The sequence below is a fragment of the Ciconia boyciana genome, chromosome 2, assembly GCF_034638445.1.
Source record: "Ciconia boyciana chromosome 2, ASM3463844v1, whole genome shotgun sequence".
Classification (NCBI taxonomy): Eukaryota; Metazoa; Chordata; class Aves; order Ciconiiformes; family Ciconiidae; genus Ciconia; species Ciconia boyciana.
Genome location: NC_132935.1, coordinates 134,934,617 through 134,961,601, shown reverse-complemented (window position 1 = coordinate 134,961,601; position 26,985 = coordinate 134,934,617). Strand labels below are relative to the sequence as shown.

The 26,985-nt window shown below is 41.3% G+C and overlaps 1 protein-coding gene across 4 annotated transcripts in view; it reads left to right on the top strand.

Moving 5' to 3' along the window:
* HDAC9 (histone deacetylase 9) overlaps positions 1-26,985 on the top strand; it is a 489,748-nt gene that overhangs the window by 315,022 nt on the left and 147,741 nt on the right. For all 4 annotated transcript variants that reach the window (XM_072854172.1, XM_072854173.1, XM_072854174.1 and 1 more), the window contains one exon: positions 23,620-23,797. In XM_072854172.1, the coding sequence (XP_072710273.1) occupies positions 23,620-23,797 (178 nt within the window). The remainder of the gene's footprint in view (positions 1-23,619; positions 23,798-26,985) is intronic.

Sequence of the window (26,985 nt, the reverse complement as noted above, 5' to 3'; positions counted from 1 at the left end):
GGAGCCCTCGACCTTAGAAATAACACTGCTGGTTTGGCTCTGCTTCCAATATTGTTGCCTAGTTTTAAAGCTTTTCAGCAGGACTTCACTCCAGTCTGGTGACCAGCATGAATCACTGTGGAGTAGATTAACACAGTGTTTTCCCAAGTATCTAATCTCATTTTAGGATCAGAATACAAACAGCAGCAAAGCATCCTTAAGACCCAAGGAGTTCTAGGAGCAAGCCCGCAATTCAGCCCCAGTCAGCGTTCTCGTTACCTCGGGCTCCACGGCATCCCTTGGAGTATCCAGAATTCTTCCAAAGTTCTGACATTTCTGCTCTGACCTAAAGCTTTACCTTTGCATGCTGAGTACAGCTCTTGGCTTGCCTGTGGGAATGGTGTTATATGTATAACATCTTATCCTCTAAATCCTGCCTGCTGAGTGGATTCTTCCTTTCAAGCTCGCTTTTTATTGCTAGAGGGAGAGTTTTTGGAGGAGCTGTGTCTGTATTCCTTCTCTTTTGCTTGATGTTTTTTCTGCTATTTTAACACTCCTGAAATCAGGGAAGAGCTTTGCACTTTTGAACCAACTTCAGTCCTTCCAAGGGGCAACGGCTGAGAGACACTGATTGAAAGTTTGCTAAACTGTTTGCATACCTCTACAAGACGGAGGCTGGTCTAGTCAAATGCAGATTAAGGTCTTTTCAAGTTGTTAACCAGAAAATTCCTTTATTGTTGCTGGATTTGCCATTTTGACATCAAGAGACTGATCAATATAATTAAAAAAAAAATAAAAATCTGTGGCTCATGTATGAGGATTAGGAGATATAAAAAGAATTAGGAAATGTAGCAATAAGCAATTCCAAGTCACTGATGCCAAAGGGAATATGAGCAAGAAGGGACAACAGTAAAAGATGTGGCCGGGAACAATAAAGCATGCATAGAAACGAAAAAGAACAAGTTAGGCATTAGGCATGCTTCAACCCAGTTCAGGTCATTGGCTATTACAATGTATAGGAACTTCTGTGAAGTCATTTTAAGTAAAACCACTGAAGTGTTTAGGCACCTATTTTGAAGATGCCTACTTGCCTGTAAGCATGTGGGCAACTTCCTCAAAGGTCCATGCAAGTAATGCAAGTGTGTTCTCTGCTATCTAACGAAAACATCTGTGTATCTACTTACATATGCAAAACCAACAACAACAAAAAGAGCTCACGTGTGAGAGGAGCCTATATGGTGGAGACAGCAGGCCCATAGACAGCCCCCTTAGGAGGTAGGAAATGTGTCACAATCTCAAAGTCACTTTATATATTCTCAGGATTATTATATGCTTCTCTGTGTATTAGAGGATGATAGGTTTGTTTAAACAAAAAGCAACAAAAACAAAATTTGTATGTAAAATTCCTAGCTTTCTGTAATAAAAGACTGAAGTGAGGGTTTCTTAAACACATATCATATGAAAAATTACCAACAATATTTTGAATACATTACAAATGAAAATGAGCACAGATTTTTACATGTCACTCCACTGCCTTTTCTCGTGTTACAGTTAGGTCAGAACTAAAAAAAATACAGGGACTGTAGTAAGTACCATAATATAAAATTATATGTTGATTTTTCCATGGGCTATTAATATCTTGTTACTGTGAGACTGTACTGGTTGGTGGTTTCTGGCTTAGTGGTGTTTGGCTTGTAGGTAAAGGAAAAAAGAAAAAAAAAATAGAACAAGACCACCTCTGACATGAATACTGACCTCCAACTGCTATTTTATGTAACTTATTTTTGGTTATTTCCACATTTTTACCTTTAATAGAAATTAAATAGCATTATATCTTCTTAGCCTGTATACATTTTTGTGCATGCTCAAAAAACATTTGCAGAAATACTTTTATCTTGCTTACAAGTTTCACTATATCAAGATCAAGACTCTCTTAACTTCTGGATCCTGGGTGGAATTCCAAGGGACATTCCAGTGGGTAATAGAGAAGAAGATGTAAAATTGCCAGTAAGGGGGAGAGAAGAATTTTCCCTCGCATTCAGTCACGGGAGAGGGTGGGAAAAGCAGTGTAGGAGCGGTGCCTAATGCATTCTCCTAGGGCAATGCCTTTAGATACTCCTAAACACACCGAGTCAGTTGGATTATTCCAACCTGCTTTCCTTCTTCCCCTCTTTGAAATAGAATTGTATTCCTAAATATCTAACAACAAAATGTTGAAGAAGTTCCATTTTTATCTCTAGGACAAACTCCAATTTCCCTTTGCTTGTGAAATGACTCACAATTAGGAGACTGAAAATGTTACCACGTAGCTTGTAAAGGTTAGTGGTATTTATTTATTGATATAAAAGCCTCGGTGAGGGACTGCGTTTGTAGGGGGTTGCTAATGGAATACAGAACCTTTCGCCTTTGGGTCACTGGATCAAATCTGTCTCTTGTGAATAGTGACCAAAGTTTGCTACAATTTAAGTTTTCAGTGCCCTATATAAATTAAATATGTAGAAATTAGAGACAGAAAAGACCTGTTACAGCTTGCAGCCTATCCCCCTACCAGTACAGAATTGTTCTCTCTGGTGTATTTCCCTATTACAGATTTTCCAGTTCCTAGTAGGTCCTGTCCACCCTGCAGAGCAAAGCAGCTGGTATTAATTGATACCTGCGTTTAACTGGGACCTCGTGAACTCCCCGTGCTGGCACCGGAGCTGCAGGAGGGACTGGGCAGGCACCTCTCTGCTGCCAGCCCCCGCAGGGGACACTCGGCAGGCAGCGGGCCAGGGACCGCCTGTATCCCCCCATGCTGCCTGGGATGGGGGAGAAAGCAAGAGTCCCAGCTCCTTCCCACCCTGTGCAAAATATCTTATAATACAGGGGGATTAATGAATCTCATTTTCACTGCCTCACTTATCCCCCTTTAAAGTCTTACCAAGGTCCCTTCCATAACCAAACAGCTGCAGGTCATAGCTCTGAATTGTAGGTCTGATGGATTAGTTCGGGTAGCTAAAGGGAAGGCCAGATATTAGCTCAGACATTGATATGGACTGAAATTTTCCCAAAGTTTGGAAGAGATTTGGAAGCTTGCTTGGGGCTTCTTTTTGATTTAAATGAAAAGGTTTGAACCCTATTATCTTTTACAGCTTCCATTTGCAAGTAATTAACTGTGTTGCAGAATGCCCGTTAATAAGTGCGAGGGACTGCATACTGACAATATTAAAGTTAGTCTTGTAAGGTATTTAATGACTCCTACTGGCTACAGTGCTGTAGATACACATGGGCTTTGTAGGCTTAAAAAAAAAAAAAAAAACAAAAAAACACACACCACCAAAACCCAAACCAGTAACAGTGGCCCATTTCAAAGTAATATAAATATGTAATAATTAAACCAGTTCTCATCTCTAGAAAGGAGTCCAAGTGGGGCTACTTTAACTTACCTACCTTTGAGTGCCTCAAGGTGCAAGTTACAACACTGAGACAGCGTGGTGTGTAAGTGGGATTTCCTCAGCACTTCTAATTTTGGCCATATGTGCCTGTCCCCCAGATTTTAGAATCCAACGCTTCCTGCTAAAAATGCTAGAAATACAAATGCAGCCTTCAAGCTATCAGAGTATTTTTAGAAAGCAAGCTGAACTTTGTTGCTGTTGCTCCCTCAGTGCACCAAAACCTGAAATGGCAGCGAGGGTGGCACGTTGGAGCTGCCCTACGCACCCCAAATCACTGCTGGCAGGTGCTGCTGGAGGAGCAGAGCTTGCTGCTGGGCGGCCACAGCCCAGGACTCCCAAGTACCCCATAAAATGCAAGTGTCTCCATTCGCAGTGCAACTGATGACTGCGGTGTTACTGGAGTTCACTTATTTCTGATATTCACAGTGCCAAAGTTTCAGCTGTTGAAAAATTCAAGCAATCATAAAGGAAGATCCTTTGGGCTTCAGAAATATTACAATCAGGTGGTTTAAAAAAAGAAGAATTTAAAACAAAAGTACACCAAACAGGAACACAAGTAGTACAAAAAAATTGCAGTGAATCTGCAAAGGGGACACTCCACACTTTTTTTCCAAGGTAAAAAAAACCCACAACCCTGTGTTGTGAAATGTCTTTTTAAACACAGATTTAGAGAATGAAATTGAGGGTTATAAACTAGTAGCCAACAAAAGCAAGAAAGGCTGGAATGCTGGTAACCAATTGCAAGCACAGGGTCCAAGCAAAACATCTTGAATTGCTAGTACTGTAATAAATTACAGTTTTCACTTTTGTATTCTGCAAGTGAAAACAGCACTAAGTCAAGCTTGAGAGAAGGAGAGTAAAGGATGACCTTTTTAATTCACCCGCACCCAGTACAAGTAGAGGAACTGCAACATGGAGCAGTGAAAAATGAAAAAACAACGCCCATCATTGTGCGAAGGGACAGATCCTGCTCCCAAAAAATGGGGTTCCTGTGTCACTGAAGAGTTAATTGTCAGGTAGCAGTAGATGAAAGCCAAACCCGACTCTGGGATGGTCTGCTATGGTGGCTGTTATCTCATTTTCTTCCATGGATTAATTTTCCCCTCTTTAACTTTAATTAGATAAAAGTCAGGGGCGGGAGGTGGCCCTGGAGTGCTCAAAGGGCAAGAAGTGGTCAAGAGCTGGTTTCTCTCAAAGTTTGATTAGCCTATTTGATAAGTGATACTAAGCACCCCAATTGGTTAATGAATGAGGGGTTCCCGTGAGGTAAGTGGCTGGGAAATTTAGCCTCCCCCACAAGGACAGCGAATATGTAAACTTCTGTCCTTCAGTTAGGTGTCTACTGTGGTTAGGAGTAACGGTGATTTATATCCTATCTGGGTCCTGGAGTGTATCTACATTGATTGACTCCCTTGATCTTGACATCAGTCACTTGGGCTTTCAGAGAAAGGGGGAACATAGGAGATAATGAAAGCTACATTAAAGAAGACCTTAACATTTACGTAAACGTTATTCTATCTTCAAAGGGAGAACTATCTTTCAACAGAAAGGAGATTTATTTCCTACTTGAAAATATTGGAAAGAAAAAGTTCCAATATATTTAATATCAAACCTCTAGCTTTGGTCTGGTGCTGGTCTCAGCCTTTGGGTTTTGTCTCTTATTTCTTGACTAAATTTCATTATAGTTAAAAGTTTTACTGCATACTGCTTGCAAACACTTGACACAGATGAACTAATGTCTTGTGCAAAGAGACATCATCCTCTCCCTGTTGGAAGAAGAGGGAAGAAGAGAGAGAGAAAGACAGAATGAAGAGTTTGGAGAGTAGAAACAGAAGTGTAGAGAAAACATTTGGAAAGCTCATACCTTACTCTCTATTAAACGTGGGGCTTTTATGCACGTAAATCCACGGCAGTAGAAACCAGAACACTTAAATAAAGCTAAAATGCACCTCTCAAATGCTCCCCTAGTGAGTATCACCTACATAATAAGATTTCCCCGGCTGGCTGCCAGGCTCGCCTTGGCCCGGAGACCAGGGGGCAGATCTGGGGCACGCTGGACTGGGAGGGAGCCCAGTGGGAGCCGGCAGTATCCTCACTCCTCTCAGCGGGTGACCCACCAGGGCAGCTGCAGCACGAACATCCAGTAAAGCAGTGTTTGCAGCAATGCTGAGCAGAAAGGTAATTTGTACAACTGAGAAGCAGGGCCTCATTATCACCCGTGGAAGGCACAGACTTTCCCGGGTAAACATCTCATTCTGCTGCAGAATACCTTCCCTCAGAGAGACATTTACAAAATCATGAGGGCAGCAGGCAAAGTGGATGAAGAAGTGTTATTCGCCAAATCCTGCAGTATTAAATTTGGGATCTTTTGCTGAAATTACGAGGAGATCAGTTTAAAAGAGACAAGAGGTTTTTTTTCTTTGCACCATGAGTAGTGAACTTCTGGAATTTGTTGCCATGGGAGATTGTAGAACCACCAGTTCAAAACAGGATTAGACAAATTCATGGAGAACAGGGTCATAAGCAGATACTAAAGGAAAGAGGCAGGGAGGTACGTCTAGCATCTATAATGCAAAAATTATGGATACTGGGAGAGTACGAGGGGAATGAATTGCAGAGAGTAGCCATGCTTATGTGTTCTCACTCAATAGCATCTCCTCTTGCCACAGTCTGAGACAGTATTGGCCACGATGGACTGCTCTGATGCAGTAAGGCACTTCTTATGTTTTTATCTCCTTAAGTCTGATTTGGCTCTATTTAGTCCTTCAGTCATAGCCAAACTTAGATTCTTCTGTTAAATTTATGTATTTTTTTCTGTCTAGCTTCAGGGTAAAGCACATTTCTGCTTTCTTTTTCTTAAGTGACAAATTATGCTACTTAAGACACATAGTCAACAAAACAAGCCTTTTTCCTGCTTAGCTACGTCTCCCAAAAAGCTTCAAATCTGTCTTCACAACATGGAAAATGCAGTAGTTGTATTCCTGAGTAAAAGACTAGCCGTTATTAAAGACAGCCTAAAAAGGCAATGAAGTGGTAACGTACAAATTAAGAGGTAGAGAATTTATAGTCCAGAGTCATCTTATTAAATATGTCAAGAATTAGGACGGGTGTGTAAGGCTGAGTAATTAAGGTAAAAAAAATTTCTGTGGGAAGTCTTTGTATTAAGTGGTATGTTTTTAGGCACAGGACATGCAAATAAAGTCTTAGTTGCTAAGTCCTATATGGCATGTTTGGTAACTAGCAGACATAACATTTGCACTTCTAAATGGAATATGATCCTCTGTCTGGGAGAACTGGTCATTAATATGTAACCTGCAGAGCTGGGATATTCCTGTGGTAATGAATAATTTCTTTGCAGTGAAAATGTTAGCACAAAAAATATATAGCAAGGAGAGAAGGGAGAGGAAGTTTTCTTCCTCTTCATCTCATGCTGAAGATCTTTCCTAGTCTGAACACAGAAATGTAGAATTTCACAATTTGAGAGAAAAAAAAACCCACTTTGTTTTATCAGCAATATGAGGGCACTGTAATTATGCTAATCAAGAGAAGCACCAAAATTCAATGGTCTTCACAGTCTTATACCCCTTGTCTTCTACTGAGAAAAAGGAAATGGAAGGTCTAGCAACTTGCCTAGGTCCAAAACAAAGTGACATTAATACACCTGGTCAGAGCAAGGTAGCAGGAAGCACAAATTGTTTCTCAGACAGTATCTCTGGACAGATAACATCTACAGAGTCATATCATGCTAGTTCCACTATGTTTCTTGGCCCTTTTTTTCTGCAGTACTTCAAACAAACAAACCCTTAAGTGCTAACCTCCCACCTAAAAAAAACTTAAAAAAAATATTTAATAATCGAAGCACAGTCAAGATTTCATGAAAAAACCCTCTGCAATGAGCTGTTGTTGAGGTCTCTCCCCTGTGTTACAGGGTTGAGCTGTACTTGACTTTGAGGTTTCAGCTCTCCCACTTCCCCACTCTTAAATAAACAGCAATTTCTGGTAAATCAAAGAAAACCACACCTGACCTTACATTTATACCTGTGATTTTCTCAGGTCCACGCTGTTATTCTGAGAGAATAGAGAACCCATGAGCAGAATTCCCCAGTAGATTTATTGCCTGCTGCTTAGAGAAATGAACAAGCATGACTCCTGCACTGGAGCTGCTGAGCTGAGAGATAATACCTGTGCAGATATTATCAGCCTCTAGATCAGATTTTGAACTCTTCACTTAGTGACCAAAAATCCAGACCCATAGAGCTATTCCTAAATTACAATCCCAAAGACTCTTAATTGCTCACTACAGGGCGGGCAAATCCCTGTCACCAGCCATCAGAACATCCACTGGGCAAACAGCCCAGCTAAGCAAATAGTTTGGCCCAGCATACACACAAGTCCACAGCATTAGATGAGAATCACACATGTGCATAAAATCTGCTCTAGACGAAAGTGTTGTCTACAGAAAACTGCATTCATGCTTTGTCAGGGTGTAGCATATACTCAAGGTGATAAATCAGCTCTGTTTCTCCACCCTCTCTCCCCCAGCTGACTAAATACCTCTATCAACCAAGTCTTTTAAGTCAAATCAACCTTTTAAAAATTCCTCTTTCTTAATGCTCTAACATGCATGGGTTCACAAAATTAAATTACAATTTTTTATCTGTTTGGGATCAGTACTGTTTCCTCCTCCTTGTGTTTACTTTCCTTCAGTAGCTGACATCAAAATGTTTTCTGGAATGCTGGGACTAAATAAGTTATGCTTAACTCAATATCTAATACAAATAGCCCTGGGGAAGCTCCAGCAACACAATCATAAAAGCTACAGTTTCTTTTAATAGCTTGCCACACTTTGCTGATATAGTATTTCTCTAATCACCAATCTTTACGTGCCTTCCTGACCTTGGAGCTCTCTGTCCAAACGACTTTGTGGTATCAAAGGCTTGTGTCATTGGAAGAGTGAATGGCTTTCATTTTTCTCCCTGAAACTTCCGGCTCCTGGCATCTGCAAAGAATTATTCCAAGCCGTGTTTTGCTGCCTTGCGGCCACTGCCCTGTAGTGGCCTGACTGATGGAAGTGACTTTCCCCAAAAAGGTTATTGTGGTCAGCGGTGGGCGGGTGCTGCAGTTGGTACGCAACCAGCCCTGCTTTCTCAGCTGATTTTGTCCCACCATTGGGCTACCACAACCGTACGCTACAGCAATTAATTACTATGGTTTTTTGGAAGGCATCAAATAAATAGGGTATATACTGTTTTTATAGTAGAACAGAGCGGTAAACAAACCCTTTCCATAATAACCACAGGTTCGGAAGCCTTAGTATTACAAGAAAGGTGAGGTCCTCAGTTTAAAAGCTTTTAAAGAATTAATCGTTGCAGGGGGACCTAGGGGATCAGGGTTCACGAAACAGAACCTCAGACTGTATGAATGTCCAAAAAAATCACAGTTGTGATGCTCTGACCATTTCCAGCATTTCCAGGCGATGAGAAAGTCGGTGCCTGGATCCAGAGTCTCAATTATTTAGCCTGCATGATTTGTCTCTGTTAAAGCTGGATTCTTGTTCTCTCCACCCTCCTCCCATCTAATTTATCTTCTCTCACTTTTTGTCCTTTTGCTCTAGTTCCTTATATTTGCCTCTTTTTTTTTTTTTTAATATGAAATGTAATTGGACCTATATGGGTAGTTACTATGCTGAAACAAACTAAATCAAACTAAATGAAACTCACAGCTTTTCCCTTTTTCTTTTGCGGGGGTGGGAGGGGGGGCCAGGGGGATAAGGAAGTGGATTTTCAAGATAGTTTTTCATTATTTTAAGTGTATTACTGCCTTAGCTCCACAACGGCAGTCAAGCACCCTTAGTGTCGAGCACTGAACTGTCACGTTGCAAAGGACAAACTGCTTGAAATCTCCATAGTTAGGATAGATAAAGCCAGGATGAGATAAGGTGACACAAAGGCTCAGAGAGGTCAGAAGACTGGTGTAAGCTCATACAGCTGATCAGTAACAGATAAAATTTGAAAATCCTGCTTTTTCTTCTAGGAGACAAGATTAAGACAGCATTCCTCAGAGACGGATTATGTATTTCAATTACTTAAATTAAATTTTAATTCAAAGAGTGAAAGCAAAACATCTTCAGAGATCCAAATCCTCCCAGAGCAACCTAACTTGACCCAAACCTCTCTCAGGGCTTTCAGCCCCTGGTGCAGCTCTTTCAGCAGCATGGCCCTGTAACCCTTTCTTAAATGAAAAGGAGAGGCTCTTCCACCCACTCTGCCCCTGGGGAGAAAAGACAGCCACCAGGGACACGCACATTTCATAGCTGGAGAGAGCCAGCCATGACCCCCTGCTCAGGGCTTCTCACTCCCTCCTTTCTCATTAAAATACAAAGATTAGGTGAGCCAACTCACACCTCGGGTTTAGGCACCAAGTATGAGCACTGGTCACCCCAAGCTTCCTCCATGGGAATACATTGCCTACAACAGCACCCACAGCCTGTATTCCCCCTCTTGGCCGGGGTTATGGAGGCACAAAGAGATGTCTGTGATGCGAGTGCCCAATAACAGCAGAGATGAATTTACCAACTAGCTTTTGTCTCAGACGTTCCCCAGGTCTTTTTGGTTAAGTTTCAATGCGCGTAAAAATCTCAATGCCTTCAGGTGGCAGCTACTCATAAATTAGCACAGCGTTTTGCTTCCTGCCATGTGAAGTTGGAGTATGTTATTTCCACTGTATCAAGGTGAATTTTGCTCTTAGTAATCATTGCATGAGTAGCAAAGCTTTGTTTTCAATAGAGTTTGGCCTTATTAGCTTGGGTAACTTCATGTGACACTTTTTGTACTGAAATAATGTTGAATCTCCAGGTATTACAGATATTACCCCAGAAATATGGCCAGCTCTGAAAGGGAGCTCAGTAGCTGTTTACTGCCACACACACAAATATACTACAGATAAGATGAGGTGGCAGTTGCTTCCATCTGAAGTCATTCTGAACTCAAATTTGGAAAGCATTATCTGGGGTTTTGCATCAGGACCAATTCCTGGATGTACTTAAAATCAGAAGAATTCACCAGCTAATTAACAAGTTTGAACACAGTATTCGAGGTGCGGCCCCCACCAGTTCCGAGTACAGAGGGACAATCACTTCCCTAGTCCTGCTGGCCACACTATTCCTGATACAAAAACTGACTCACAACTTCACGATCCCTCCCAAAAAGAAAAAAACCCTGGAACTTCTGTAGGATGTAACGTATAGGATGTATTGTATTACAATATTGAAGAATATTGCTGTATGACAGCAACAATCATCAGGGCTTAAATCCAGGTTAAAAAAAAAAAAAAAAAAAGAACCTGATCAGAGCTTAGGTTGATGCCTCGCAACACACATGAGGAAAACTGAAAAACAATCCTGTCTCTTATATCCAACCATATAGTAAAAGGCTTCTAAGTTCTCTGTAGACTGACTAAAAATAAGCAAAAAAGGCCAGGTAGCAGCAGTCAGGTTCTTCTGAATTAAATTATATCCGTGTGTACAGCACATTTCAATGTCCAAAGAGCCACTTGCACGTGTAAATCTGAACTTTTATGATGAAAACCAGGGGTGTTTCTAAAATTGTCAGTAAAAGTCAGAAGCTCGGCCACAATCTCACGTATTTTTTCTGATTTTAAATGTCACTATTAAGTGTTTAATTGCTTTAATGAGGCTTGTCTACTGAGAGTAGCAAATAGAAACCCCAATACCCATAGTCAGAGGAGGATTTTGAAAGGGGGAGAGGGAAGGAGCCGAGAAGCTCATTGTCTGCGGTTGGGCCTCTGGATAGCGTTAGCTCTCTCGTTGGGCTAAATCTGCCATGTTTTAGCATATCTGTTGATATTGCAATCAGATCAAGTTTAACCCCTGTGGTTCCTGGGAAGAAACCTTCACATGTGTCCTGTCTCATAGAGTAGTGACAGGAATGTGCTCTGCTAGGCTGGCAGGACCCGATGCTTTGAACCCAGCCCCAAAGCTTTCAGCTTACCTCTGCAGCTCTGCCATGGGGCTGAGATACGTTTGACAACATCCATTCTTTTTCAAAAGGTCCCCTGTGGCCAGCAGGGTTTGCAGGCCACCCCCAATGGTGTGGCACAGGTGCAGGGTGCCAGGTATTGGGAGAGCTTCTGCATTGCCTGGCTTGGGGTGCTGTCGACACGGCTGTCACCGGGACTCGCGGTGGTCCCGAGGGTTGGCTGCAGCACCACGTGTACACTACGTACCGTGTTATGGGACCACCTTTCCTCATCCTTTCTCTGAATAGGTTTAATGCTCCCAGAGGCTGGAAAGAAAACAGACTGGATATTCCCAACAAGACTGAGGACAACAATGACCCCAAACACACAACAGCTGAGAATCTTCTGGGGACCCTTCACCACAAAGGCCCTGTGTGGGTCACAGAGATGATCAGCCTTCCTCTACTTACCCAGTCTGTCCAGAGCCCTTTTGCACCCAGCTTAAAGCTATGGAGCGGGGATGCTTCAATTTGTCTGTGCAGTGCCTAAAAGCTGTGATATTTCATAGTGCTCATTGCTCTGACTTCTTTCTCCTACCCTTTTCCAGCACAAACAAAATAAAACAACTTCTAACTGTACCTCTACAACTATCTGTTGTATTAAGAAACACTGAAAGCCACAGTGCTGCATTATTTCCAAGTTAAAACATGTGGAGAATATTATTGATGCAATGCAATTATTACTGATGTAATGGTTAAAGGAAGGACTTTGAAATCAGTAGTTTTAATCCCTTTTCACTTTGGATTCATAATTCAAGGTCTTTCTATATCTCGTTTTTTCCACACAAAAATACTCTCTATGTAGTCGATGAATTACAGATTATTTTCCTGATAGCCTGTAATAGGATGGCATCATGCAAGGGATATATATGCATCATACCCATAAAAGTTATTACAGAGGAAGAAAGAAGACATTCCTAGCAAGAAAAAAAGGCAAGAAGTGCAATAGTATATATAGATGAGCATTTACATAAAAAAAACAACCCCAAACCATCCCATGTGACATTGCATATTTATCTGAAGAGAAAAAGGAAATCTAAGAAATTATGCTCGTGAAAAGATTTAAAAACTAATAATCCATTGTCAGACAATAAGCAAGCACAGCCTTGTTTTCAGCATGTGAGTAGCTACAGTTCTGCCACACAGGAAAAAAAAATAATTCCAGGCACTAAAAGATTTCATTTGTCACAGGCCCCAAATCTAGAGCATTTGGGGACAGCTATAATATTATCTTGAGTGAACACAGGGCCAACATAATTAGGAATAAAGAGGTAAGAAGCAAGGGGAATTGCCTGCATAACTTCACTTTGTAAAATCCTCCCATGGAAGGTGGCAGGTAGGAAATCTGCATAATAACAAACTTGTCACAAGACAAGGCCAACTAAATACAACAATTAGAATTAACATTTTGCTTTGACTGGTTCTCAGGATTCCCCCTCTGCCTCCTCCCAGGTTTCACTAGATGTAGTTAAAGTTGTGGCTATTGATTTGGTGCAGTATTTTCCAGTACATATTTTTTCCAAGTGTTGTGTGGCTGCAATAAGACTGTCTCTCTTCTTTGTGGGCATTGCTTCAAGAAGCAGCTATTGAAGTGCCAAACCCTCCTCTCAGATATCCCAGTGAAAACCCAGAATAAGTTTATTTGTTCCCCTCTAGTCCATCTAGACTTAGATCTGTGTAAATAATCCAGTCTGGCCCCAAAACAGAGCTACAACATGTATAAATTATAACTTATTATTGGAGGAGACCCTCTCCACTGACTGTCAGGTCCTTTCTTTTGAGAACTACTGGAAGCCCTCTGCTCTTTGACTGCACCCGCACAGCTCTTGGGACACTGGATTTGTGCTTCCTAGCTGGCTCATCTGCCACTTTCCAACTGCTTGTGGTCCTCCTGCTCAGCCACCAACTCCAAGACAATCTCCAGCGTGTGGATGCCCTCCCAGGGGGCCATTGGACTATGCTCGGGGAGGTGCTTTAAGGGACTGCACTGGCAATGGAGCTGATCTTCCAGGGCTGCCTTCCCCAATATACAAATCGAGACACCACTATCTCAGCTGGCCTTTAAAACAAAGTGATAGTGATTCTGAGTACTAAGCAGCCATCCTCTGAAAAATTAGCCATTTTCTAAAGGAGAAAGTGATTTTTGTTCCATAGTTAGGCAGTTTTGAAAATTTTAATAAATATACCTACGATTGTTGTGGTTTCTCTTGTTTCAGGAAGGAAATGGATCATAGTAGGGATTAACCTACTAGCCCAGATGAGGAATACAGACTAGGGTTTGGTCTCTAATTTTGTGTCGTTTGGTCTCTTAAGCATTCAGACTTCTTTTGCTGGAAGTTACTCCTGTATACTTTGGATAAAGATCTCTTCTAGATAGAGAAAAATATCATGTTGGCTAATGCAGTGATAAGATCCTTAGGTAGTGTGATCAAATCAATGAACCACCTTCCCGAAATGCTACGCTGGGACAAGTGTTCTTATTGCCCCCACTTCTCCTCCCCAGTTTGTATTCTTTCTACTTTTTCTTATTGTTTCCATTTCTTGTATTTGTTGTAATATCTTATGATATTAGAGGATTCTGAAGATGTGAATACATAGAAGACTCAGCTTTTGTTGGAAAAAGAATAAAGGCAAGAAATGAGTGGAAGATAGTTGAACATACAAGTAAAATAGCTTTCAAATTTTAAAAACAGAAAGGAAATTGAGAGCATTATCATAAACAAGGAAGAAGGGAAGAGGTTGGAGCTTATGATATTCAGCTGTTTGAATTTTGTAATACTGCTCCCTCTCTCTTCTACCTTTTAGTTTCATCCAGTCTTCCACATCCCCCCTTGTGACAGCAGCCTATCCCCTAACTACCTTTTTAGAGGGGACATTTGAAGTACGTTGCGATGAAGCAAATTCAAGTTCAAATAAATTCATCCATCCTTCCCATGAAATGTAACAAACATTATGGTCTTTTCTGAACTGTACTTTGCATTTTGAGGGCCAAGACTTGCTCAAGGAATGAGAAATTGGAGAATTTATTTTGCAGTCTGCATTATACAATTAGCGCTATGCTAGCACATACTATTTTCCATGGGTTTTTTTAACCCTCTAGTTGTTCCTAAATCAGCAAACATAAGGGTTCCCCCCCCCCCTTTTCAATTTGCCCATTCTGGCAGTTCTCCCACTTGTTAAAAGCAGCCAATCCTATGCCGAGAAGCATATAGTAGGAAAGTCCCTGGTTTCAAGAAATATTTAAAAGTAATCTTTAGGTGTTCAGTTCAAATTTTGTTCAAATTACAAATAATTTGGTCTTCCTCCAAATAAAAGTACAAGCTGTACTTGTTTGTTGCAGAAATATATTTATTCTATAAATATGTAGAGCATTCTGCAAATATATAGAATACTTTATGGGTCTATAGAACAGATCTGAAAAGATTTATTTTGTGATAGTTTCTCTTTTTTTCCCCCATCCACAGCATCATTCCTATATTCAAATCCTATATTTTTTAGCATCTCAAATTATATCACCATTTCACTATATATCACTACTCTGTGTGCCAAAATCAAACAAGTGAAGAGCTGAGCACTGGAGAGAGAAAAACATTTTTTAAATACTTTGTGATATTTGCAAATGTGTTTGTGTACATATGTATTTTTTCAAGAAACTGTATAACTCTTACTACAAATATATTGGAGAAGGGAAGTCTGTTGACATTTTAACCACACTGAAGTAAGGTGAGAGATCTGGTAACATGTGTCTCTGAAATCTTCAGAGGGGCAGAAGTCCTCCAGCAAAGGACTGGAACCTGGTATCCATCAGGTTACAACTCTGCTGTCACACAGGCGACAGCAGAAACGGATGGTTTGTACAGAAGAGCTCTGGTGTGGGCAATGGCAATACACACACCTGTTGGAGTTTGTGTGTTAGATACAACGATCTATGGAGGTGATCTATGGAGAGAGAACAGAGTTGGTAAAACACCTTGGTTATGGTTCTTATATTTGCTGACCATATGGTCCATTGATGCCCCCTGTTCTGACCTCATGTACCTCCATACAAGAGAGAAGGCATCTGCAGAGGGCTTCTATACATCCTCATGATTTTATGCTTAGACACCGATGTGTTAGTGTGTGTGGACTCTAAATTGAAAAGCAGGGTTTTCCAAGTTTTTTTCTTTATAAGTCAGATCCAAGTAATTTCCATTAATTCTACAATAAATCCTGAAGTCAGGAGAGTTGCCTATAAAACCAAAGCAGAATCTATTGAAGTATGCAGAAAACGCAGTTCTTCAGCAGGGCTGCTGCTGAACTTAGCCTGGAGACTATTATTTCTCTGCGTGAAGGCCAAACTAATGATTCTTCACTTAAAAAGAAACCATACAAGTCTGTTAAGAAAAATAGTTCCAATGAACAGCAGAAAAATGGAAGTGGTTGAAATGATCTGCCTAAAGTAACATCAAATTGAGTTGCCAATACTGTTGAAAAGAGTTGGGTGATATTTCCCAGAACAATGAAACAGGTGGGACAGGTGATTTTTCATTAATTACTTTTGGCCAACTAACAGTTTAACTGAATGACTGCTGGAAAGCTGCTAGGATTAGGTGTTCGTAACCATTAAATGCTATTATAAAGCCTATTTATTCTTCACATCAAAGTGAAAGAAACAAATACTTGTTAATACTGAAAGTTAGGGCAAGACACGTGGACAACTGTGTTTTCCCAGTGGTATTCATTTCTGCACTTCTCTGTATTCTTTTTTTGGAAAGCACCAAATGACTTCAGAAAAGTCTTGTGGTATTTCTAGTAAAACTAATAAAGTAACAAGAATCCTCTAAAGAGGGGTTTTTTTTAAAAAAAAAAAAAAAGAAACAACACACAAGATGTTCAGATGGTCCCTTTCTCCCCTTCATTGTACCCCCAATTATTTATATATTTATATTAAATCTCCAGGAGAGTCAGAAAGTGAGGAAAAGATTCAGCCAGGAGTGCAAGCTTTTGAGAAGGTGCTGCATTTTTTTGGATGCGTGCTGCACACACCGCAGTCAGCACTTCAGCCGAAGTGACAGAAGTCGAGTACCTGCCAATATCAGGAGTGGAGAAGGAGAAGGCAGGTCTCGCAGGAGTGGGAACCAGGAGTGAAACCAGCAGCTCAGCTGGACTCCTGGAATTTCCCACCAGTAGAAAGTGCTCTGTTTAGGGCCCTCCTCGCTGTCACTCCCAGACACCATTTCCTGTCACTCCTTTCTTCTTCACACCAGGCTTCAACTTAATGACTGCCTGTCATATTTCTTCACAAAGGTAGCTGAAAACTTCTCAATCCACGTGGCCATCTTGATTCCTCACCTACATTGGACCAGGATGGCTCATATTTAGACGCTTTTGGAAACTCCCCATCCAAGGGAGGTAACTTTTGCCATCTCTCCCTTTGAAACTGCAGGTCAGCAACCCACCTATGTCCCAGTGCAACAGCGGGGGTAAAAGGTAGGGTCCTGACCCTGCTGTTATGGCCTACAACCAGAGGCAAGGGGTGTAACCCCAGCCCTGACCCACATATTTGGTCACGTAACCCAAGGCAGGGAATACATTCTCTCCTACATGACTTGACGAAGGAGCATGCTCTTGTCACCCCATTAGTAGTCTTTGCTCTTCCCCTATTCCTTGGCCCACTTGACAGAAATGTTGTCATTTTAATGTCATGTTTTGCCATCCCAAAGGTGTTCCTGCCCTAGAAGGGAAGGGTGGCAGGAGAGGGGCAGAGACCTCTGCAGCAGCAGCTTTGCTGCTCCTGGAACAGAGGGAGAAAACAAAGCTGGTTGAGGGTGGTGACCATGCAGTCACTGCAGTAGGGCCACCTCAAATACTAAGCAGTAGCTGGAATAAGCCTGTCCACAGTCCTCCAGAAGGCAAGGGGAGGGCAGCGGGCACGGGATTGTTTTGCTGTATGCAGCAACCTGCTGCTCAAGGCAAGTCTTCTCTCCCCAGGACTCTAGGCAGTTCTGGGGTACGGCTTTCATCCTACTATTCTGTATCGGCACCTGACGCTCAACTGATAAGACTTAATTTCTGTTTACCCATTTTCTAGTCAACACAGTGTTCCTTGGATTACAGCAAGAGAAAACCAAATTCTATAGATATCCTGATAATATGTGACCTAATATACCCAGATGCCTCAAGGCTAGCTGCCCTGTTTTTTCCTGTCTGTGCTTTTTCTTGATCTAAACCCATTTCTACCCATTCATTCTATGTGCCTGTATCCATACTTGCTATTTATTTACTTTTCATAAAAATGCTGATTCTGAATTTGTGGCTGTCTATATTTCAGATTATGATACTGATTTTTTTTTTGCAGTTCTATTGAAAGTGATGACCATGGAAGTTTGTGGCTTTACATGTGGTTTTGGCAAAAATAGTATTGGTAGGGTTTCTTAGTCACGTGTTTTCTCTAAGTGACAGAGCAGTTTAAAAGACCTCTCAACATACTCATTTTCAGGGATACCTCAGACTAATTTCTATTTTAGGTTGGATAGATTGACAGAGATAAGTCATTCCTGCACTTTCACATTTGTGCACACAAATATTTTCAGAAGATCTCATAACCTATTTTTGCTCAGTTCCTGAGGGCAACTGGTTATGGTTTTGGTTGAGGAGAGCAAGCAGAATGGTAGTTCACAAAACTCCTTGGTCAAAAGTTGTACAACTTCTGTTTACCTACAGCTCTTTTTGTCTCAATACTCCTTGTTTAAGAATTCATTGCTCTCTGGTTTTTTTCCTGTCACTGGGGGGAAACCAAGGTCAATTTTCCTGGGGATAACCAAGGTCAATCCTATTAATATTTTCCTGAGGTCCATGATTTCTGAAGCACTGTTAATTAGCTACATCTGAAGTGTATAAGAAGTTCCTGGGTGCCCAAGACTTCTGGCTGAATCAGACTCTGGATGATGCAGTTTTGGTTTGGGCCAAAGTTGCCATCATGGGCACCTTAAAGAAGGATTGAGCTTTGTTTTCTGCAAGTAGAGGCTGTTTTGCTGGATGCAGCCACTGGCTGGCCCGGACACCCCTTGGATGCATTCAGCTACAACTGCACTGGGAAGGTAGGAAGTCAAGGAGGGTGGTGGGGAAGACAAGTGCCAGGACCTGAAATTAGTCTGTCCCTACGTTGCTGACAGGGGTCTGGAAGAGGCTAAGGAGCAGGGCCTCCAGCAGGAGCCACTGGATGAGACAATACAGCAGTGCAGGCATCAGAAATACCTTTCAGAGAACGCAGCTGGAGGAAGTACTTGGAAGGCAGCAGGTCTTCCTGCTGGGCAGGTTTTGTTTTCATCCTCGCTTAGGGCAAAAATTCCTGCAGCACGTATGTATTTTTCCTCTTCAGTAATAATTGGTCCTTTAGGTAATTTTCAGAACACAAAGTGGAAATTATAGGAAAAAAATAACCAGCGAGCAGACTGCCACAAAATGTTTTGAGAGGAAAAACCTTGTAAGGTTTTTGGGGGAGGGAAGAGGAGGGGAGGATGGGCAATACATGAATGATTTTTAAAAGTTAATAGGCATTAGCACACATTTCATACTTCAGCAGAATGCAGAAGAGGCACAACAACAGAGGACTATAAACCTGGCCACAGACATATGAGAGACTATAAGCAGTAATCTTGTTAGTAGGAATAGCAAAATTTGAGTTTCTTAAGAGAAAAAAGTTTTCTACCACAATGAAAAAAAGCCAAAGCATAAACCCTGAAGAAAGGTGTGCATACACCCATACACATTTAGGATTATGGTACAGACAAACAAATCTTAGGATTTATTTAGCTGCGATTAAACTAAATATAAACATATCAAACAATTAAACAGCAGACTATTGAGAGGCAAGAAAAGTTTTTATGAGTGAACCCACATATTTTTTCTCTGCACAAAACATAACAGCTTGAAGGAGCATTAATTCACAGACAATTCACTTATGCTTTAGCATCCAACATAGACCATCTAACAATCCAGCTGAATACCCTTGTAGGTCACCAGTTCTCACAGCTAGTAGAAATAAGGAAGTAGTTCTCATTAAAATCCTCAGAATATACAAAACATTAAGCACCAAAATATACAAATCACACATCTACATGAAAGGAGTATTCACACCAACCCAAATTAATTCCAGCTCCTCCTAAACAACAAGCCTTACAGTAATACTAGGAGAATAACAAATATTTACCTCCCATGCCTCTAAAAGGGTCATCTTCTCTTTAGATACCGATTCTAAAAATCCTCCTCAAAATAATTACTGAGGGCCTGAGCTGGTTTCTAGGGAAGATGACGAACGGCCCTCCATTTGCTTTGGCAGAGGCCCTAATTGCCTGCCTCTGCTAATGAACTAATCTCAGGCACCTGGAACTAGCAGGATCCATGCCGGGCAGGCAGGGCTCAGGTTACCTAAGAAATGCTCCACATATATTCACACAAATCACTAACCCTGCAGATGTGCAAATACTGCTTTTGTCATATTGCTGGAGAGATGGACATGTGTTTGCAGTGCTGTAGCACATAAAACCTGAAGATGAATTCATTGTGTTGCTTTAATCCCTTCCAGAGGCCAGGTGGGCATTTGGGGAGCCAGAGAAGTGTGTTGATTAATGCAATGAGCAATGTGGATAATCGACTTGTCTGTGTGACACAGAGTATCTCAAATGCTTACAGCATAAATATGTAGGTGGCTGGAAAAAATATATGTATTTCATGAGTGCCTGTTGTCTGTAAAATGAAACCTAATCAGGAAGTTAGCCTAAAACTTTGACTAAAGCCTAAACAAGTCCAAACTTTGCTGATGCCTAGAGTTTTTAAAATTACAGTTAAAGGATCTGGAAGTCACCAGAAGATGTAAGCAAGCCTCAGTGTAAGCCTTGTGAGACAAACTACTGTACTTTTAACAAATTTTAAAAGGTTTTCACAGGCAAACAGTTTTCTGTGACCTCAGAAATTAAAACAGGTGTCCTGCAGCTTTCCATCCAACCATCCACAAATTTCTTCTTCTTCCCTGGACTGATTATGCTGATAAACATGTGTCAGATTCTAGGTATGTGTCTGGTTTCATTTGAGGAGGGAAGAATGATATAAACAAAACACAGTTTAGCAGGAAAATACGGGAGAGCAAGAACAGGCTCTCTTCTTGGTCTTTGACAAATTGCTGAAGTATATAGCTATCTGGCTCTTAGGTGATGTCCACACAGGTTGATTAGCATTAAAAAAAATTACCTTGATTTGTTCATATGCCTGAAAAATAGTGTTATTTCTATTGCTTACATAGGCACAAATGCCTAATCTTTTTATAAGCAAAGGTAGGAACATCTTCCTGAATTATCGACGTTTTGCAGTGTTCCAGACTTTGCTTTTTTTCTTCTTCATACACCATTTAAAAAAAACACAAAACCCACTTAAATTGACTTTTTCAGGTCAGAGACCTGGATGGATTAGATTTTAGATATTGATTGAATGGCAGACTTACAGCTCCACTGAAAAAGATTGTGCAGGTATTGCAAAAGTGCAGTTCAGGTCTGTCTGAAAGTAAAAGAAAGGCAGACAAGGCAGCTCTAAAGGCTCAGAGCTCAGAGTCTACCAGCACTGAGAAATGTCCGAACAGAAACATTTGTGAACAGTATGAATCCCCCCTCACTGGTAGCTGAATTTCCAAGATTTCCTTAAGAAGTATATTTAAATAATGCTGTTTAATGCAGACTGCCAGAATACACCGATGCACCCTTACTAGCTTGAAGAGCATTCCAATAGGGAACAAACCGTTTTGTCTTCTGTACTCCAGTAATTATCAGAAAAGTGAACTCAATTAATGAATTATCATTAGTTAGTTTGAACACTGAAAGCTAGTATCAAAAATCCCCTTGATCAAAGAACTACATGGACACCAGCTATTTAATTAACGCAATGAATGCAACCTATGAGGTTGAGGAGAGCAGCAGAAATAACCCTTCTGCTGATTTCATGTATGGCAGTAAAGCTCTGTGTGAAGAAGGGCTCCTACAGGTAGGAGTTTGGCTTCTTCCAAACTGCTCAGCTAGTTCTCATGCTGTGGAAGAGTAGGCAGAAGATGGTGAATACACTAGCATCAGACAGACAGTGCTGCTGTCACCGCTTGACCCTAGGATGCAGGGAGTAATTGTGCCACAGAGAGCAAAATACCTTCTGTGCCTCCTTTATTGAGCACTAAGCCAGCATTGAGGAAAGTGAATGCTAAATCCTCACCAAGGAATTTAGCTACTTCTGTTCTCCATAGGGAAAATATTCAACACAATAGTGTCCATGCATTCTTCGCTTCTCCTCTCCAATAACACGCACCACCAACAAAGGTTACAAAAGATGTGTATACCTAGGAGCACAAAAAAAGTCTCCTCTGAATATTTATCACAACTAAAATCATTAGTGAAACTAAGTAAAAACAAGGCATTTAGGCATTTCAGGAAAGAATTCCTGAATGTTAAGTTATGTTTATAAGGAAAGGGAATACACAGACCTGTTCAGATACCTCCAGGTATTTCCTGAAATATATAACACCATCCTGCCATCATACATTAAAAAAGCAATAGGAAAAGTTGGGGACTGTATTTAAAGAAAGGGAAATAGTTCAATGACCCCAAACCAAGACACTTCTTGTAAAATCTCTTTTTGCTTACTCATATTTTCTTTCTTTATTTAGTCACTTATGACAAGGTCCCAGGTGATTTACCCTTCCCATGACCTTATGTCTTTTCACTGAAGTGGTGACCTTAGATATTAATGTGGGTTTTGAGGCTGCCTTTTAAAGCATTTGTTGTCATTTCAGCTGCTATTGATGAGCACTTGTTTTCTTAAAGGCCTCTTTTTTTACATGCAGGGTAGACATTCACTTCCCACAAGCTATGGATTCATTCTGCAGCGTGCGAGGGGCTGGGGTACTCCCGGGTACTCCCACCTGCCCTCCCGCACAGCCTGAACTCTGCTTCACCTTTCTGAGCACCCAGCAATCCCTCCTTGGCCAGGCCAGGCCTCTGAGCTGCTGTCCCAAACAACAGCATACATACAGCACCGCTAATTGTTACTGGGTTTAAAAAAAAAAAAAAAAGCCATAGATACACCTTATATATACCTGCATATTTATATATATGTATATAAATATATATACCATATGTGTATATATATATATATATACGCATATATATATACCAAGCCCAGGTGAGGATAAACAGAGTCTGCAGTTCTAAGACAGAAGTGTGAAATTCAACTGTCTTTATCTTGCAAAGTAGTTTGGAAATCTGTCTTGCATTCACTTTCTGTTGAGGGTCTAGGACTATATGCACAAAGAAGAAAAATAGAAAGAAAAGGGCTTGCAAAGCAATCCTACTCTGTGGAGTGAGTGAATGCCAAGGTTTCTACTGACTTCAGCAGGGTTTCAGCCTTTGTCATGTCAGCAAAAGTCACCATCCGTTGACAAACGAAACAGAGGAGGAAATCTTCCTTTCTGCTCCGTCCCTGTCGTTTCACACCTGCCTACCTTTCCTGAAGTGTTTCACACTGCCTACAGCCGGCAGCAGTTATGACCAAAAAGGATGGTCCCTAAGTGGGATCTCATGTAACAGTTCCTGAATTTCTAAATGATTTGTGAAAACCTATGTGCAAATTGTTTCTGTTTTCCAGGGAGCTCTGGGAACTGAGTCCTCTGTAGAAACTTGACTCACAGTTGCTCAGGAAATTTGGTGCTGAGTAGTAAGGACACCACTTTTCACTTTCAGTGCTGTAGGAAGATTTTCTTTTTATTTGTGTAGGGTCTTTATTTTTATTTGTGTAGGGTCATAAAGTGCATATCTAACATCATATTATGTATTCAACATATTAGAAAAACCTTTGTCTTTTATAAGCCTGTGCATGTGAAGCCGTCTTTTCCTCTGTCAGGGAGAACTGACAGGTTGCCTGCCATCACCTACTCTCCAGCAAAGTCAGCAGCCCACACGGTCAGTGTGAAAACATCTGTTAAATGGATTTATTGACTAGGTCTTACTAGGTCTTAGGTGCGAGTTGTTGGGGTTTTTTTTCTACACTGTTTATTGCAGCCCTGACCTAATGAACTTAATTTGTTGACATGTTTCCCTCAGTGTCTTACTTGATCCCATCTCACATTTCTTTCTACTGTGCTGTTTTCTTGGAAACAGGAGTTCCTGGCACATCAGCATGTCCACCAGTTGGAAATCTACCAGGCTCAGATGGCTACAGTTGGCATGGCAGGATTAGATAAACATCGGCCGGTGTCCAGGACCCCATCTTCCCCTGCTGATTCCACATTACCTCACCCAGCCGTGGACCAGGCCAGCCAGCATGTCTACACGACTGGTAGGATTCCCTAAAGAGTGCTTTTAATAGGCAGGGCAAATGCGTTTGTTCATGTAGGATCAACAGATTTAAATGCCTTGAATACCTCCTGCAGCAATGCATTCAGTTTTAGCCTTACTGTTCCTCGGTTTTATGACGCTGTACTGGCATCAAGTCAACCAGTGCAGCTGATAAATCACAGGGTTAATATTCACACAGTCATAAATTATTATCATTGACTGGCTCTGGCAATATAGCAACAGGTGCATTTTTGGTGCCTTTAAGTCATATATAGCTTTTTCTTTCATTTCCCTGTCCTCTGGTTCTTTTCTCCATGTTCTTGTTGCCTATTTTGTAAAAAGACCACCAATAACTTGAAGAAAGACCACCAGTAAGTAGGAAAGCTGCAATATAATTCTCAACATCTTCATTTGACAAGTCAGTCAAGGTTGCTTTCCCTACAGAAAGCTGTATCCATGACTAGAAGGTGATGTTGGTGACAACTCTGGTGTCTTTCAGCAGTTGTGTGGAGTCTCTACAGGGGAAAGTTTTATGGCCAGACCTTGGGCAGTCCAGTCACTCAGGGAGCATCTCCTATTGGTATGGTCTGGGCTGTCCAAAGCAGAGTGACTAGAACCCCAAAAACTTCAGTGAAAGGAAGAAAAATGACCACAGAAAACCCATTTCTTATTATGGGTAATCTAACCTTTCAAGAGCGTCCTTCTTTTTAAGAGCCTGAATCTCAGTATAACATTACAGCATGGTTAGAAGCAAAGTTTCATTTTGCGCACAAGAAAGGGGAAATGAATACTTGGAGGTACTGTTTATTCTGGTTTCTGTCAGAAGTATTAATACCTTAACATCGGTTGGAAGAATTTGCCATGCCCTGAAAGCTTACAGCTCTTCAGGCCATGACCGTGGGTTGATGTAGGATGGAGTCCTTAATGGGTACTGTATGTGACTGTGCAAGACAGTGTGCACTCCCATCTTTCCAATTAGAATGTGAACTTGGAAAGCAAAACTTTATAATTTTAAAGAAAAAAACTGCCAAAGAAAAAGACTTGTCCTTAAAGCACTGCAAGTAAGTGGGTAAATGGATGCAAGATGACATTCAAAGATGAAAGACATAATTTATTCTTCTGTAAATACACTGTCAATTTAGGAATTTCACTTGTTGGGTAACAAACATTTGAATTGTAGAAAAAGAAACATGCTAATTCACTTTCCATGAGTTTCTGCAAAAAGACCAGCTGTGTATAGACGGGATTATTAAACCAGGCCACTGTTTTTCTAGTTGTGGTTCAAAGAGTCCCCAAAAAGTTGTAAACTCATTCTAAAAGATTCAGAGCACACCAAAAGCAAGCTCACTGTGTGTAGGTTTCAATATCCTGTTCAAAAATCTGCAGTTCCTCTGGAAAAGTTGAATGGAGTTACAAATGTAAAGGCTGCTGTTTTGATCTCATTGCTAAGGTTTACTGACACCTCCATTTATAGGTCCTCAGAAAGGGGACTAGGGTCAAGGGAGTTACATATATCTGGGGACTTGTGGCATCAGTGGAACTGATCAAAAAAGAAAATGTGAAGCTGAGATGGAAGAATAAGAGAAGGAATGAAATTATGTAGGACAAACACTGAATGGAGATGATGTTGGGAAATGGGACATACCGGGCATAAAGGGCTCGAGATCTGACACAGGGAAGCCTCATGGGTTCTGCAATGGAAATGCAGACAGTGCATTAGCAGAGTCAGAGTGTATTAAGATCGGGCAGACACTTTAACCTTACCCCTTTAGTAAAGCATTGCTACATGAAGAACAGCAGTGGAAACAGAGAAATAAAGAGAGAAGGAAAGAGAGAGAAAATGCCTCTTATTCTAACTGAGATTCTCAATCCTTCACTGAACTCCTTTCTCCAAATCCAAAACGTCTTTTTCTTGAATCCTCATTTCTTCTTTTGTTGAATCTTTTTTTCCCCCTCCACCACTCTTTCAAGATAATAATCTCTACTCATTAAAAAGAAATCTTCCTATTTCCACCTTCTCTACAACTTTATGCTTCTGCTTCTCCACTTCTGCTCTGTACCTTCACCTCTTTCATATCCTCTAGGTACTGGCTGAAGACATAGTGCAGTGCTGTAGCTGCTTCCAAGCTGTACCTGTGCTAACCAGCCAGCCAGTACCCCCTGGCTGATTGACCAGTTCGCAGGTCCAACAGAGCACAGACCTCTGCATTCACAGCAAAGCCTTTCCTTTCTGCTTGAAGAAATCCCTTTCCCTGACATGTCTCCAGGCTTACAGACTTACATGCATAACCTTTATTACTGCAATTTCTGAGTGCATTGAAAATAGAGCTATTTTCTACATTACGAGATTAACACCTTTGGAGTGACAATGAACAGAGACTTTGCAACATCAGCAGTTCTAATACAGTTTCTGTGAATAACTAGATCAATACATGTATTATTAACAAATCATAGAATCTTAGAATCATAGAATCATAGAATAGTTTGGGTTGGCAGAGACCTTTAAAGGTCATCTAGTCCAACCCCCCTGCAATAAGCAGGGACATCTTCAAGTACATCAGGTTGCTCAGAGCCCCATCCATCCTGACCTTCAATGTTTCCAGGGATGGGGCATCTACCATGTCTCTGGGCAACCTGTTCCAGTGTTTAACCACCCTCATCTTAAAAAATTTCTTCCTTATATCTAGTCTGAATCTACCCTTTTTTAGTGTAAAACCATTACCCCTTGTGCTATTGCAACAGGCCCTGCTAAAAAGTTTGTCCCTATCTTTCTTATAAGCCCCCTTTAAGTACTGAAAGGCTGCAATAAGGTCTCCCTGGGAGCCTTCTCTTCTCCAGGCTGAATAACCCCAACTCTCTCAGCCTTTCTTCATGGGAGAGGTGGTCCATCCCTCTGATCATTTTTGTGGCCCTTCTCTGGACCTGCTCCAACAGGTCTGTGTCTTTCCTGTGCTGAGGGCCCCAGAGCTGGACGCAGTACTCCAGGTGGGGTCTCACCAGAGTGGAGTAGAGGGGCAGAGTCACCTCCCTCGACCTGCTGGTCACACTTCTTCTGATGCAGCCCAGGATATGGTTGGCTGCTTGGGCTGCAAGCGCACATTGTCAGCTCACGTCCAGCTTTTCATCCACCAGTACCCCAAGTACTTCTCCGCAGGGCTGCTGTCAATCCCTTCATCCCCCAGCCTGTAT